This window comes from Porites lutea, chromosome 13, assembly GCF_958299795.1.
Source record: "Porites lutea chromosome 13, jaPorLute2.1, whole genome shotgun sequence".
NCBI lineage: Eukaryota > Metazoa > Cnidaria > Anthozoa > Scleractinia > Poritidae > Porites > Porites lutea.
Window position 1 is genome coordinate 12,932,201 of NC_133213.1, and position 17,471 is coordinate 12,949,671.

Here is a 17,471-nt window from a genome sequence, read left to right on the forward strand (position 1 = left end):
GTTTAACTGTTTGTTTACTTAGAACAGTAAAAAAGTGTAATGTAAACACTTTAACCTATAATCAACTAAGTCTGTGTTTGTACTAAAACAGGAGTATAGAATGCCTTACAACATAATTTGTTGATCTGCCTGTGCACGTGGCAGGTGGTCATGATAATAAGGTACATGATATTATATTGATCATGACCACAAAAATTATTAGTATTCTGTGCTGGCAAGAGCGTAAGAGTGGGTTGCCACTATTTTAACAATTATTGAATACATCTATTTTTAATACTTGCCTTGGATAACATCAAGGAAATAAATTTTTGTTGGACTCTAAAACAAAATTTAATGTTCCTCTTGATGAAATGCCTTCCTTAAAGATCTTTTTCTGTACTTGCAGGGGAACATATCACCAGAGACCTTCAAAAGTACCTGTCAACAAGGTTTGACAAGGATTCAGTTGATAGCAACTTACAGCAAACTATCAGAGATAATCTTTATAACAGAACAATACCATGTAAGTTTATTAAACGTTTTATTTATTCATCCTGGTGAAGTACAATATTATAAATAGTAATTATGAATAATTATCACTAAATGATGTACATTAAGTCATTTGTGATTTAGATCAGAATATTTCAACTGTCATGAATCATGTTGTAAGGCAGGATGCTTCACCGTGAATGGTTAGTTTTCAACAGGACAGCTGTGATTGGTGCATTTTGAACCTCACTGTTTCAATGAGTTGTTCCCTTACTGGGGTGATGTCATACAGCTCTCCTCTTTGTAATGTGTCTCTTGATTTATTTTTTGGGTATCTGTACATGTTTTGTGCCCCTTTTGAATTTCTTAGGGTGAAGTCTTATGTAAATTGCCTTTTTGATAGTATGTGATTCACTGTACCCTGACCTCTGCTATCTCAGAACCAGTTGCCACCCCATCAGACATCACCCACTTTGTAATGAAGTAAAGTTTAGTTAATGGCGTGCGACTCTAATTGGTAAACACACAGCCCTGGTCTAAAAGGTGATTCACATAAGTCTTAACCTTGACAACATCAACAAGGATACACAAGAACAGAAATTCCACAATTACAAAACACAACAACAGGTGAGCTACATGACAATGAACAGTCCAAGGAACAACTCACTGAAATGGCAAAAATTGAAATGTACCAATCACAGCTTTTGAAGACTAAGGCATTCCTTTATCACTCTTCTCAATCTCCCTCTATTTGTTTTTATGGCTTGGTCAATTTGTTGTCTGTATTGTACTATCTGAATGCCTGGAATAGGCTAAACTGGACATAAAGCAAGATGTCAGTAGTAAAGACATTAAAGTTAAAAATTCAATCCATCATCAAGCTAATATTATTTTGTAGGTTAGGTTTTTAAAGGTTGGGAATTAAGAGCCAGCAGAAGAGTGAAATTGTAAATCGATATTGCCATTTTACCAAATACTGATTTCTTAAAAATTTTAATGAAATGCACTCTTCTCATTTCTCCCATGTACAGTGTACTTGTGATTGAAATACTGTGAATGATTTTGTTTGTCACTGATTTTCCACTTTTTAAAAGGTACGACACGGAAACCAAGGAATGATGAAATACCAGGTGAAGATTATGTCTTCCTTACTGTTGAGGAGTTTGAAGAACTGGAGAGAAGTGGGGCTTTGCTGGAGAGTGGAATTTATGGAGGAAACCACTATGGTACTCCAAAACCACCAAGAGAACCACTTCCACCAGACAACCTGATATATGTACCACCTAGGAACTCAAGTTCATTGCAGAATGATCGAGAAAGTAATCACTTTGATGATACACTACCAGAGCCAGAAAACTTAGGACAACTACCATCAAACTGGGAGATTGCCTACACTGAAGATAATGTCAAGTATTTTATTGAGTAAGTTGTATAATAAAGCATGATTGGTGTGAAGGTGCAAAATATGTCCCATGTCCCATTTTCTTGTCCCAGAATAGCAAATTATTATAATTGTTCATTTTTTCCTTTCAATTTGTTTAAGAGCTGTTATGTTTGTTTCTCAAAGTGGCACCCTAGAATTTATAAAGTGTTACAGGTCAAAATTTATATTATTTCATGTTAAAGTTTTTAACCTACAATCACAGACAAAATTAGTTGGGAAGGTTGTACAACTTAACAGTAGTCCGTTTTAATCCTGAAAAAACAGAGTTTTCTCTTTTGCTAAATATCCCCCGTCCCCCCTATTCAATGTTGGGATATAACAGAACAATTGCGCGCACAAACATTAACGTTTTGATCAACATTGGGCCAGGGGTGGGGGGAGGAAGAAAAAGAAGAGGTAAAAAAAGGCAACCTTCCCAACACTTTTGACGATGATTGTAGGAGAATAGGAAATCAACTTTAAACGCATATAAAACTTGTCGCATTGAACATTTGGTTGAGATATCTCGCCCTGGAACTGTGCTGATAATGCACTTTCCAAACTATATAAAAAATATAATAAAGGTTATATTTCGGTAAAATGATAAATACATGTAGGAGAATTTTGCATCTGACGTGCGTGACATTTCATAGCGTGACCACAAAATCCACTGGGTGAAAAGGCTTTCTTCTAAGAACGCCAGAAGAAAACATTTAAGGCCTTTAATTTTCCTCATGAAGCAAGAGCACGTTTCCTTCGCGTGGACTATGTAGAAGGAATGGCCACAGCTGGTCTGTTTCACCAGATTTAGCGAGAAGTCATGAGGGTATTTTTAAGTAAGAAAATACTGTACGATTGCTGTCGTTGTCATGTATACATGCATCTTTTTCATCAGCGGCATTATTCCTGGTTAACTTTTGTTGTTTCCTATCAGCGAAATATTTTGAAAGATGTTACAAATACAAATGGCATAAAGGCTGCCACAATAAAGTTTTTTTTTTTCATTCCGGCGGTGTTAAACTATCCTAGAAAAACATGAAATTTGTAGTTGTGAGGGAAGAGTGAGATAAGTGCTGAATTAAAATCTTCTAGACTTTATTTTCGTAAGGCCTGAAAGTAATACGGAACCTCTATAAAAGAAATTATTCAGCCATGTTCAGAGTTTATATAAAAATTGCTGTGCTAGCGTCGCCTGTCAATCATTCAGATAATTTGAGAACAGTAAACAACATGGGTTTCCACATTACTCCACCACATTACTCCATAAGAAAATGCGAAATATATGCACAATGAACCAACTTTCAAACAAGAAAAGGGCAAAAACATGTAAACCATGTAAGAATATGGACAGCTTTTGTCGCATTTATCTACGGGGATAAATTTAACAACTGTTTCCCAACATTACTCCATTTAAACAGTGCCCCATAAAGGTCAATTAGCAAAGTTAGTTTAATTTTAACGCTATCCATGGAGTAATGTCGTATTTTACTTAGAATTAAGCTAAACTGTCTATTAAAATTCGTTTGGTTAAGTCCTTGCAAAGCCCCGAACAAGTCCATTAGGCTATCTTGTCGTTAGCGCTACTATAAAGGAATTATTTTCGGCTACGAAAATGGAGTAATGTGGTGTGTGATGACTTTGCGTGTGTTATCCTTTTTAATTAGGTTAACGAAAACAATAGACGCCTTAATCTAAATCAAGAGCGTACTATGTTCTCGTTTTCTGAAACCAGTTTCGAAAAGCACTGCCACAAGGGCTTAACTAGAGTTATTCAGCTAGAGAAAGTAGCCTCTAGAATTCAGCAAATTTCCACTCAGCCTCATAGTTTGCTCGCGTGGCAAATGGGCATGTGCTGAATGTTGTAAAGAATGGGGGAGCTGCTAAGGAATATGTCAGCTGCAATGTAGCGATCCGAATGATTTTTTGGGGAACTGGTGAACGCACTATATCTTGCTTTAACATTTAAAGCATATCAGCCTATGCTATAGTCAATAGCTTTCACCGAAAATAATCTTGCACTTGTATTTTGGCCCTCTTCCTGTGCCCCATAAAGAGCAATAGTTGTGCTTACCGGGTTGCAAAACATGCCGAATATAAACAGGCGTGTGCCCCAAAAATTGTCTTAACAAGGTACGGCAAATATTTTTTTCAACAGAGTACTGTTTACGAGTGTTTTTTGAAGACGTTTCTACTGACAAAAAGTCGTCGATTTTTGACCTTTTACTGCCACACCCAGAATTTTCAGACAATCACAGACAAAATTAGTTGGGAAGGTTGTACAACTTAACAGTAGTCCGTTTTAATCCTGAAAAAACAGAGTTTTCTCTTTTGCTAAATATCCCCCGTCCCCCCTATTCAATGTTGGGATATAACAGAACAATTGCGCGCACAAACATTAACGTTTTGATCAACATTGGGCCAGGGGTGGGGGGAGGAAGAAAAAGAAGAGGTAAAAAAAGGCAACCTTCCCAACACTTTTGACGATGATTGTAGGTTGATTGACTATTTTCCAATTGCCCATAATACACTCTGTTTGCCCCCCAAATTTTGCATAACTTATTGTCTTAAAATGCTCTTGGGAAAATGCAATACTCCCAGGAGCATTTAAAAACAATGGTTTATGCAGAATTTGGGGGGCAAACAGAGTGTATTATGGGCAATTGGAAAATAGAGAATTCTCGATTTTTTCTAGCTACCCTTAATTTATTATTCATGAATTTGGGCTAGGATCGAGAAAAAGAAAGTAAAAATTGAGAGTCAACCAAGGTTAAATCAGGGTACAAAGAAAGTTGGTTTTACGGCTTGCCATTCAGGCAAGTTGTTGCTAGTATGTACATGTACTAGAATCTTTTAAGTAGCCCAAAAAAATTTTTGATGAGCAGTATTGATTACAGTTCTTCTGTAATTTGAATTTCCCAAAAAACTTCACTTGCCCTTCAGGCAAGGTTAAGAACAGGATTCACAGCCCAATTGCAAAATCCACTAGCCCCGGGATATTGGACACAACTTTCTTTGCACGTTGGTTAAATAAAACCTGAATTTCATTCTGACCTGTAACATAAGCACCAGGCCGATGATGATGATGAGCAGTATTGATTACAGTTCTTCTGTAATTTGAATTTCCCAAAAAACTTCACTTGCCCTTCAGGCAAGGTTAAGAACAGGATTCACAGCCCAATTGCAAAATCCACTAGCCCCGGGCTATTGGACACAACTTTCTTTGCACGTTGGTTAAATAAAACCTGAATTTCATTCTGACCTGTAACATAAGCACCAGGCCGAATAAAAAAGTGAAACATTTAAAAAGTACCCTGGTGTTAACTAAATGAGTATTGACATACAAAAAGGTAGTAACCACCCAATACTTTAGGTCGCCCTCTAAATGCAGTGTATCATTTTGCATTTTTAAATACTTAGATGTGTTTAATTTACTGGTAATGTTGTAATGTATGATTGTTGCCTCTGTTTCTAGCCATAACACTGGCACCACACAATGGATGGATCCAAGACTGGCGCAATTGAAAAAAGCTACAGTTGATGAATGCAATGATGATGGTAAAGGAACAAAATTCAAACTCCCACACACAGCCCGTTCGACGTACATTATGTACATTTTGTTTTTAAAAAAATAAGGGCAAAAATGTGAAGGCAAAATCAAAGTAGTGTTATTTTCCAACTTTCCAATAATAATAACCAATGAGACAAAAACTTACTGGTCAGAAAATATAGCTTTTATTTGAAGTTTTCCACATGGTTGTTTTATACTATGGAATCACTCCAGCTACTGTAAAATTGTATATAGTAATAATTGTTGTCATTTGTTTATGGCAGAGTTACCCTATGGCTGGGAAAGGATTGATGATCCTAAATACGGAACCTACTACATTGAGTAAGTACAAAATATAGACAAAACAGTACATTTTGACCGACTTTTCTTATTTTCAATGGTGCATGTTTTAATTTCTTTAAATAAGTTTAAATTACAATTTAGTATTAAAAGTTTATCACCACAAGTTTAGCAGACTTTTCCAGTCAGTGGACAACTACTTGTACTTCTCCATGTTCTCAAACTTTGTCCATAGCTTAATGCGTTAAACAGTTGTTTAAAGGTGTGATTGGTTTTTCCAGCAGTTCAGTTTTAAGGTGCCTTAACACAGTTTCTTTAGAACTAGCTGATTTAACCCTTTGCTGTGCATTTTAACATCCTTATCATGATGAAGTATGCACCCAATAAGGTTTTAAAAAAGTGCGAAGACACGCTAAGAAGAAGTTCAAAAGAAATTTGTTATGTTTTTGTCGTCTTTGACATCTCACATGACCTGTCTAAGGATCTACAGGTGCTATGCATGTATACTTAGGAAGCGATGTGAGAGTGCTTGTTTTGTTGACTTTCATAAGCAATATAAATAAACAACAATATCTTAAAATCTACTCATTGAAATTTGACAAAGTTTAGCAGAAATCATGTTCATAAATTTTACACTTAAGCCAATGAAAGCCTCAAAATAAATTTTGAATGATTGTGTTTTGTAACACAATCAAGAATTCCTTGAAAGCAGTTTTCTTAAAAATTTCAAAAACTGTTTGTTATAATTTGGTCAATTGGTTTCTGAAAAAAAATGATGGTTACTTATCGTAAGCTGTGTACAAATTGATAAGAATATCTAGTGACTGGATAAAGTTTTGCATAAACGAAGTAAATTCAAAATTTCAGGCTAATGCTTTCAATCATCCATGTTGCCATGACAATGATCTATATCTCACTTTTAACCTAATAAATGTCATGTCTTATAAATACAGTAGACTCCTGATAAGTTGAACCTTCAAGGGAAATCAAAAACATTTCAAGTTATCAGAAGTTGAAAGCAAATAACCAGATGTATGGAAATTGGATGGGGGAGGAATGCAAGTGTGACATACACACTTCACCTCAAGGGCAACAAGGGATATATCGATATTTTGAACAAGGAATTAAGCGACAAATCTTGATTAATCAGTACAGTGCTAAACATTGTATTAGAGTTGGACTGACAAAAAAGTAAAGAAGAATAAAGACAATTAAAGAATACACGATTGTTTTGAGAGAAATTCAATGGTACAGTTCTCTGCGTTTTTTCGACTTGTCACCCACTCAAATCGTGGTTAGCGTTGTTGAGGGTAAAACTATAAAAATGACCAGAAGGGAAACAAGAATTGCTCTGAGTTAGCAGGAGGTTGGAGTTACCAAAGGTACAATGTACAGCAAATGTATGAAGGAAATCCAAGGGAAATCAAGTTTGGTTCGAGTTAGCATGAGGTTCAAGTTAGCGAGGGTTCGAGTTATCGGGAGTCGACTATAAAATTTATCTATGCCAAATGTGAGTTTGATACCTGCAACAAGTGTTAAGTAAAACCCTAATAACATTAATGGCAATGATCCACAGCCTATCAAACTGTGTTCAGCAGCCATAATAAACCTACCCAACCCCACTCCACCCTTTATTTCTCCTTTTGCTGGTAATGCCCATAACAGGTACCTGGAATGTTGGCTCATGGGTTGGAGGATTTGCTCATTATTGGAGCAGTATTCAATCTAGGGGGAGGGGGCTTCTGGCTGAACACAGTGAAAGCCCCCTGCGGGATATATACCCCAGGCACCCACCTTCACTCCTATGAGAAACTGAAAGGAAACTTAAATGACATTTCTTTAGATACAGTGTAAACACTGTGAAGCACTGAAAGAAAATTACCCTAATTTGTTTATTTGGCATTAATAATCACCTGATAGAGAGGAGAATTGTGATTTCACGTTTCCATGGTAGCAACATATTTCTGGATCACAACAATGGGGAGCTTAAGCAGCAACAACGGTGACCATGACAAGAATGGTGAAAAAGCAATCAGTTCATATTAGCAAAACTTTTTTGTACATTTCTCAGTCGCCTTTGCAAGTCTGCAACTTGAAACTTCCTAATTTCATGTGCCCGCTTTATTGAGTTGATGAACACGGCACAGGAATTTTCTTTTTCTTTATCTATATTCAGTCCTTTCGTATTCAACCCCAGACAATTTCGCCAAGATTTAACAAATTAAATGAAATTGAGTAAGATCAATGAAGTTTGAAACAGCGTGAATTCACTTTTTAAGTGACATTTTCGCTTTGTTGTCATCCAGAAATTTTGCCACCATGGCAATGTGACGTAACGACTTCTCCTCTCTATTAATATGTATTTTAAGCTATTAATTTGGTTGTTCCGTTAGTCATGTCAACAGGAAGACTCAGTTTGAAAATCCAGTGCAAGCACGTCGGCGTGTTAGTCAAACGAACAGCATATCATCATACTCCTCCTCAGTGCCACCTCCCCATGTGGGCCCACCATCTTTACAGTCAGCAGCTGCATTAGCTAAAGCACAGGAAGCTGAGGCCCAATCAAGGTGATATCTTTGATTAATAGAGTGTCATTTCTGTTTACTTTAAGTTAAGTGAGAGATTAATTTGACACTTACTTATGCCTGACACATGTAGCAGTTGAAGCAGTTCCTCTTTCTGCAAAAAGCAGAAAGAGGTTAAAAATGAAGAGAAAAATATTGATGGCCCACAAAAAAGCTAAAGTGAATGTAAACATAGATTGTTATTCATTAAATGAAAGGTCAGTGAAAAGTCAGGGAATTTTCAACTTTCAGGTGCATGAGTGGCAACCCTGTTATTATTTTTATTATTATTATCATTATTATATCATGGGTGACGAATTTTTCCAGTGTTAATTTCTAATTTCACATGTACAATTACAAAATTGCCGTGGCAATGTTTCGTACATCTCAGTGCCAAGATGGTGTCAAGAGTTTAAAACGTCAAAAACCCAAGATTGCATGTGGAATTTGAATTGTCAGCCATGATAGTAATAGGTAATCAAATGGTGTACAGTGGAACCTCGATTTAAACCTCTTTACAATTCAACCAAGTCCTCGGTATAACGGATGATTTTCTTCAGCCCTGCCAAAATTACAGAAAAATGTATGGAAAAGAAATGGTAGACTAATTGCAAGTTCATTATCAGCTTTCATTTTTGAAAATAGTTAATCCACAAGTTAGCCATGGGCACCCTTTGACTGAGTTTCTAGTGCCATACATGTAGCTATATAAAGCTGAGTACTGAGACATTGTTCAGATCTGGGAATGCTGGATTTTGTAAATTAATTTATTATACCTCGATATAACAGACATTTTTGTTGTTTTTTTGAAAATTCGTTAAATCAAGGTATTTGATATAACGAACCCTCTATATTAGAAAATGAACAAATTTCCCCAGTCTCTTGGCACGTACTTCATTAAATCGAGGTTCTATTGTACTCTTGAAATTAGGGAATAATTGTCCGAACCTTAATAAGGCTCGGAAAATTTTTAGAATTTAGACAAATTGGGCATGAAATCACTTCCTTATTTCACTCATCACCATTTTTTTGCACACATACTTATTCATTTTCAGACCTAGTGTTACAAAGCTACCAAATATGCTGCTTTTAATATTATTATTTTGTAAATAAGAATATTCTAGCAATTTGACCAGCTGTCATGTATTGCAATGGATTGAAGATTTGAAAATAAAATGAGACTTAAGAAATGATACAATTGGTTGCACTGTCAATATCGATATAACTGCTTGACAATTTGGGCAATATCACCTTTCATGTGAAATTTAAACATGGTATTATCTTGCCAAGTATTGAACATTTGCATGATAAGTATCAAATTATTTTGTAGCTTCCATCTTAAAAGTCTGGAAAGTTACATTTTGTTTTTCTGCTTTATTATTTGCAGATGGCCCAATGTAGAGTTTTCCCAGGCACCTCCCCCAGCCTACACTTTAAATAGCTATGACCACCTTTCAAGGTCTTACACCATTGATGGTAGACAGCTGCAAGGTGAACTGTTAAGAACAGAGCTTCACAAAGGCAAACGTGGGTTTGGCTTTACCATAGTTGGTGGAGATCAGGTTGGTGAGCTTCTACAGGTTAAAAGTATTGTTCCTGATGGCGCAGCAGCAAAAGATGGTCAGCTACGAACTGGAGATGCACTAGTCAGAGTTAATGGCATGTCCGTGTTATCCAAAAACCATCAAGATGTTGTCAGCATGTTCCAGGCCATGCCTATGGGCGAGTCTGTTGAGCTAGAAGTTATCAGAGGTTACCCTTTGCCTTTTGACCCCGATGATCCTAATGTGGAGACAATTGGCTCCTACACTGTGGTACAGCGTAGGCCATCTGCTGGCTCAGAATCACCCATGCCCCGATCTTCAGAAGAGAACAGTCCAACATTCCCACCCTATTCTACATCTCAAGTGCCAGGGATGATCAATAAATGGAGTACTGCTCCAGGTATTACACCTTTAACAGTTTACACTCACTTCTTCTTTGTTAGTACGTTGCTAAAATAGACACTCTCTTTATAAGCAGTAAAATTCCCTGTAACAAGGTCTGCTGAAAGTTGCTCATACTGGTACAAATCTCTCTATTATTGATATCAAACCTCACCTCTGATGATAACCTTGTTTCATTCGTAAAGACGTAGATCTTTATTTTAGAATTATTAACAACTGCAACTCCTAGTGGAGGTAGGTGCCTAGGATGTCCAGAGGCTTCCACTTTTGGCAAAGCCAGACCCCTGGACAGAGTTATGCCCCCATGGCTGGTAAACCCGTGCCCTTCAGCCATGAGCCCTCACGCCATGCCAAAGGGACCTCCAAGCTGAGCACTAAGCTCCGAGAGAAGGGACTCATGGCTGGGGGAGGCCTGAGCCCTTCATGCCAATCCCAGAGGCACCTATGTATACTGAGCATGTTAAAAACATAGAATGGCTAAACAGAAGCCATGTGCCAAGAGGAGTATGCAGTTACACAAACAAACTTCAAATAATACACAAGATTTCAGAAGCAAAAACACAAGCCAATAAATGCCAAATGCTAGTTCACTGTATGCAAACAGGCAAACAGCCTTACTGAAACAAAAACCTGAGTATAAGAACTCAACACTAAGCAATGGTTACACTGTGCCAAAGGCAGTACCGACAGTTTAGCCATAAAGCCCCATAAACACTACAAAAACGTTCTGCCTTAACGGGCCAAAAATGCTACAAACCCTACAAATGCTTCAAACACCACAAGCATCCAATGATCCACCCCAATGCCCCATAAATGCTACAAATGCTGTAACCACCACAAATGTCCGACCCCAATGCTCTATAAATGCTACAAATGCTGTTAACACTGAAAGCGTCCAACCCCAACGCCCATAAACACTACAAGTGCTGTAACCACCATGGATGTCCAACTGCGATGCCTTGTACATGTAAGCACCGCAAACTAATGCTGTAGCCACTGCAAACTTCCAGCCCCTATACACCCCATAAATGCTACAAATGCTGTAACCACCACGGCTGCCAACCCCAACGCCCCTTAAATGCTACTAAAGCTGTAACCACTGCACGATTTCAACCCTAACACCCCATAAGTGCCACAAAATGCTGCAACCACTACAAACATCCAGCTCCAACGCCCTATAAAGGCTGCACAAGGTGCAAACAATGCTACAACTGTACAGCACCCCAATGCCCCATAGGAAAACTACAAATGCTATAAAAAGACACTAAAAAAGCCAATACCAGTAGTTGAATGCTTACACGCAAACAAATGCTAAAAGATTCTGGAACTATTTACTTCAACTGCTAAAAGAAGTGTGGGTGCCTGTGGAATGTGGGCCTCCACTGTGGCCAGCCAGCCCCTAGATCCTCTCCAGTGGCTGCAGGCAAATCCCCACAACCCAGCCATGGCTCCCCTTTCCAGGCACCTGTCAGACTGAAGCATGATGAACCAGTGGAAAGAGACTGAGGATGAGGGGGATGGAATGCTAAAACAACCACTTCAAACCACTTCACACTAACGTAACCACTACAAAAACCTCTCAATTTGATTCTTGTGGCTGTGATGAAGCAACAATGATCCATGCAAATCACTCTTGCTAGGCTGACAACTTCAAACCTCTTCACACTAATGCAACTGCTACAAAAAACCGCTGAATTTGATCCTTGTGGATGTAATGGAGCAACAACTTTCCATGTGAACCTACACTTGAGAGTTAAGGTGATTCCCTGGTTTTGCACTTTGCATCTCTTACTGCGCATAACAAGATGGCCTCCGTAAAAATGAGCATGTGAAGTAACATTATTAAAATGAAGTTGACTGAGGAGAAATGCTATTACATTTTTTGTTTGCGGTTGTTTCTTGCCGAGGAGAGACTCAATTTGGTGGGAATGTGCATAACGTAAGCAGTTCGCGTGTTGCTGAGTTGGACTTCCTCCCGGAGAACCTCGATAGTGGATGTTTAATTTGTGCTTATTCACTTTGATTTTCATTTAAACGCTAATTTCTTTATCACATTGTGTCCTAAATGTGGTATCTCGATGTAAATTCCGTTAAAACGGATTTTTTAATACTTTCTTCCCCCTTTGGCATACATTTTATTTTGAAACTTGCCCCAGTCCTCTCTCAAAAATTAAGGAAAATGCATTTGGTGCGCACTTTCTGCAGCTCTACCGCAAAAACGAGTATGGTGACCCCCATTTTTTATTTCATGATTTTAATAAGGACAGTGCTTCCTTTTGGTGAGAAAAAAATTGGCACAAATCTATGTTCAGTTTTTTGGCAATTTTACTAAATTGTACGGATTTAGCTATCACGGGTCGAATAGCGCGTGTCCAATTTAATTCTACTTTGGAGCGTAAAGAAAAAACAAGGGCATTACAAGGCATTTTTCTGGTACGTAAATGGATAAACAATACATTAAAGTCAAATTCTGTGTGATACCACATGCATCATTGAAAAAACCTTTCCTTTTTGTCTAGTTTTGGGCTGCACGCAGTTTTTGTCAAAGGGTCCAAAATAGCCGTATTTGTCAGCATTGTGACATCAAAACGAGCACAGTGACCCCCACTTTTTATTACCTTTTTATCATCTTCGACATCTTCTTGACTTGTTACATCAGTGTACCAAGTTTCATCTACAATCTATCGTTAGGTTCTTTTACTAGGGAATCACCTTAACCACTCGTGGAGAAAACCAGAAGAAACGATCACACAGAAACAAGGCGACCCTAATGCAATGGTGGAAAATTCCCAACCACACAACCACTGATCATGAGTGACAGCCAGCTTGAGACAAAAGCATGTAAACCCAAAAGTTGAAATCACAGCGTTACCCCACCTAAAACTTGAAAACCATAAGTGGATGTGAATGCTAAACCAAGCTATTGTAAGACCTTCAAACAATGAAATAGTTGATTAGAAGAAAACATGCAAGCAAAAAAAACGATGGCCAAACTCCAAGTCGAAAGTCAAATGTACATTCCGTTAAGACTGTTGGCCAAAGTTACGAGGTAACAACGATTGCACAGAAGCCAAGCATAGCCCAAGAATTATCCAAAGGCTAAACAAAGAGAATGGCAGCCAGGAAATGCTGTACCAAGTACATGGAGATGATGCAAGCAAGGCTGACTGCGCTTGAGCCACCGTACTAACTGCTGACCAATGCCTGTGCTCCTGGCTGTTAACGGTGTTAAATTTCATTTAACTATAATTATAAAACAATGAAGAGCAATTCTGATTGGCTTTCATTTGATTATTGACTAGTGTACCTAATAAGTAAAATAGTGCTGTCCTGGTGTCAATTTGTATTGCCAAAATAGGTTTGCATTACTTTCGCATTCAGCTAATGCCCGCAATTAAAATACTTCATGTTTACTCTCGTTAAAAAGTCCTATTTCAGTCCAGCTGGGTTTAGTGTCCAGCATCTGAATATCTGACATTCTGCACTTGAATATCATTTAAAATACACTACATTTTCACTGGCACAAGGAACAGTACGAAACAGGCCGAGTGTGATTGTATTGTGAGGTCAAGACATTGTTTGCAAGGCATTGTGGAAAAAAAAGTGCATTGTGGTTAAAATCCAGATGCGTCATGGAAAGAATAAATCAAAAATATTTTTCCCTCTACGGATGGGGTCTGCTGCCTTGCACCTCACTTCAGGCTCGCTTGCAAGGCAGCAATAAAGATCACACAGTTGTGTTTATATGTGCAAACATTTAATGGTAGTTTCGAAAACGATGCACTCGAAAACGAAGACCGAAGCACGAAGCACCCAAATCTCAAAAACGAGGCACCCAAAACTCGAAAACGAAGCACCTAAATCTCGAAAACGAAAAGCACCTATTGTAAACGAAGCATCCAAATCTCGAAAACGAAGCACCCAAAAACTCGAAAACAAAGCCCCCTAAAAACTCGTAAACGAAGACCCCTAAACTTGAAACCGGTCTGTCCTTTATAAACACGAGGCAATCTCTTGCTAATACAGCAGGAATCAAGCACGATAACGTAAGAGTCTTACGCGCGAGCCTCACTCTCCGTTTTCAAACTTGTTTCAGACCTTTTGTGTTAGTGCTCGTGCATACTTAAATACATCAAAATACAGTCAGTTTTGAAGTCTAAATAAACATGTATGTGTACCCAAAAAAAATGCATATTAAGATAAGATGTATCAAGTATAGCAAGACTAATAATAAAATTAATACAGGATATCCTATCTAGAAACGTTCAGTTAAATAGTTTGCAGGCTTTTACAAAACCTTGGGATGGATTTTGTCGACCTTTGGAGGTGCGAACGCATCTGCTGCTTCCACCTGATACAGATTGCGCCATGCTAGACATAAAATTGTAGTTATTCAACCTACAGTGGTTTCGAGTTTTGGGTGCTTCATTTTCGAGTTTTGGGTGCTTCCTTTTCGAGATTTGGGTGCTTCGTGCTTCGGTCTTCATTTTCGAGAGCTTTGTTTTCGAAACTACCAACATTTAACACCCATTCTAACGACTCCAAGTTTGACTTTACATCATTGAATCTCTTTTGTAGAAACCCTAGAAACTTCATTTGCTCCATCATCCTATCAATCAACTTTGCCTCGCACATCAACAACAAATTCCCTTCCACGCTCATATCCAGCTGAGATTCTGACCATCCCTGTCGTGAAGGGTCCCATGGGATTTGGCTTCACTATTGCAGACAGCCCATATGGTCAAAAGGTGAAGCAGATCCTAGATGCTCCTCGCTGTACAGGACTTCTCGAAGGTGACATCTTGATGGAAATTAATGGCCGAATGATCCGGAGTTGCACACACAATGAGGCTGTCAATATCCTCAAGGAATGTCCTAAAGGACAACAAGCACATATTGTTGTACAGAGAGGAGGTAGGCACTCTATATTTACAAAAGATCATACACACCTACGTAAAGGTTTTCACAGAAATATTTCATATAATGATCATTGCTCAGAAGCAGGTACAAAATTTATTCTACTGGTTAGTGCAGGGAACTTTTAACCTGAAAAGATCCTATTGGGCCAAAACCTTTCCCAAACCAAAACCAACAACCCAGGCCTTCTGAGATTGGTTTTCTTTGTCCACAGTAATTTATTAATGTCAAACCTTGGGGTCACTTTCTGAATACAAACCAGGAGACTCCTGACATATACAGAGTGATATACAATGTGTTTTCTGAAAAAAATAACATTGCAAGCCATAACTTGAATGTGGGTAATGGAAGTATAAAAATTCCAAACTGAAAATGGTTATAGAAGTCATGTAAAATGTTTAAATTAACCTTGACCTTTGCTATCATTTATCTAACTCTAGGGTTGCCAACACCACTTAGAAACAGTCCCTTGTTTGCAAAGAAGGTAACTGAGCAGATTTAATAACTGTTTTTCTATAATGTAATTGTCCAAATTTATTTTGAGAGTAGCACATTTGTTCTTGTGACTGAGAACCTTTTCCCCTCAAACCCTTGACAAAAATAAAGAAAGTCTTGTCACTTATGCAGAACGTTATTTTCAAGTCGAGCACCATGCTTCCTTTTGTTCCTGGTGATACTTTTTAGGGTGAGTGACACTGTTCCCTTGACTTTTGCCTAATTTTGCCTTAATCGCACTCTCTTCTCATTGCTCTTTCTTTTGCTTATCTTCCCCATTCCGTTTTCTTTTGCTGGCATTTACTAGGCTTCATTTTGTCCAAGCTACAATTAGCGACAAAATGAGTTCAGACACTTCTCCCTAAACTGTGCTTTTTTACATTTTACTGACTTCAAAAGGAGGAAATATAGCTTTTCCTCCCCCATCCCCTTTATGCAATGTTGTGCCGATGTTCAAGCTACCTACAGAAAACAACAAACACCCCTACTTTGAATGGAGGGGGCAGGGGAGGGATGCGGATTCTTTTGTTCTCTGAAGTTACCCTATTTGAGTATAATGTCTCAACCATCTGTCGCTGATTGTCTGAATCACAAAAGTGGCCATACATCCCTAAGAAAATTAATTCAACTCCTTTCATTCAGGCTGGGGTGTAAGACCCCTGGTGGCTTTTTATTTGCTACGTTTGACTTCATCGTTCCTATTTTAGAACAATTAGAATACGGGCGATTTCGTTATTTTCAGTGCATGACACTTCGTGTCACATTAAACATGCCTTAACATCATGTGATGTGGCGAGTCGTGCACAATTTCTTTTTCTCTCCTTTATCGAAACAAAGAGCAAAGTGAAAAGGATAGAAAACTAAATAGATTTCTAGGCATTAAAGCAGTTATAATCACTAAAATTGCAGTTGAGGCCATGAGTAACTAGAGTAACCAAGATGAGCATAAAATGAAATAATTAGATTATCTTTTAAGAACAAAGTTGGTTACTTGTGGTTGCTCATGGCCAGTCCCCTCCAAACCTTATAGTTTGTACTGTTAATTACATTCTTCAAAGAATCTTGTAGGTATATGGGCAACGAATTTACTGCACAGATTTAATGATGCTATGCAGCTTTGTTGTGCATTAGAAGTCAGAACATTTTTCCTGAAAATTCTCGTGCACATAGCAATCGTGGCTGTTTTATTGTCGATCACACCCTTATTAAACTTCGCATAAACACTTCAAACTCACTAGGGACATATTCGAAAACAATATATTATCTGCCATCGATTCCTAATGACCACACTTAGTTACCAGAGGGAAATCAATCATTCGGTATGTGTGTATGCTGTGTAATTACTGGAAAACACTACCAAGTACAAAGACTGGCAAAACCAATTTTCCCTCGAAAAACACAGCAACGCGATGATATGGGTATCCTATCTATCTTCTTAAAAGCAACCTGGTGAATACAGTAATCTCAACTATTTTTTTTTTTCGTCTCTTTACTGGTGCTAATAGGACAACAGTGCGTAGATTTTGATTCAGACAATCGGCAACAAAATGAGTTCGAGCTACCTACAGAAAACAACAAACACCCCATGAATGGAGGGGGCAGGGGAGGATTGCGGATTCTTTTGTTCTCTGAAGTAACCCTATTTGAATACAATGTCTCAACTATTTTGTCACCTTATATTATTGTAGCGCTCGAACAAACTAAGTTATTAGGCTTCATTTTGGGGGTAAAAGTTTCCACAAATACTTTGAGGGTTGTGAAATTATTTTTTGAAGGAAGTATAGGTGGGAATTGTGCCAAGATTGTTCAAT

The 17,471-nt window shown here is 38.0% G+C and overlaps 1 protein-coding gene across 1 annotated transcript in view; it reads left to right on the forward strand.

The window, feature by feature from the left end:
- LOC140922881 (membrane-associated guanylate kinase, WW and PDZ domain-containing protein 3-like) overlaps positions 1-17,471 on the forward strand; it is a 30,840-nt gene that overhangs the window by 1,472 nt on the left and 11,897 nt on the right. The window contains exons 2-9 of the mRNA XM_073372918.1: positions 386-502; positions 1,563-1,890; positions 5,364-5,446; positions 5,723-5,780; positions 8,132-8,305; positions 9,690-10,246; positions 14,827-15,162; positions 15,606-15,649. Of these exons, the coding sequence (XP_073229019.1) occupies positions 386-502; positions 1,563-1,890; positions 5,364-5,446; positions 5,723-5,780; positions 8,132-8,305; positions 9,690-10,246; positions 14,827-15,162; positions 15,606-15,649 (1,697 nt within the window). The remainder of the gene's footprint in view (positions 1-385; positions 503-1,562; positions 1,891-5,363; positions 5,447-5,722; positions 5,781-8,131; positions 8,306-9,689; positions 10,247-14,826; positions 15,163-15,605; positions 15,650-17,471) is intronic.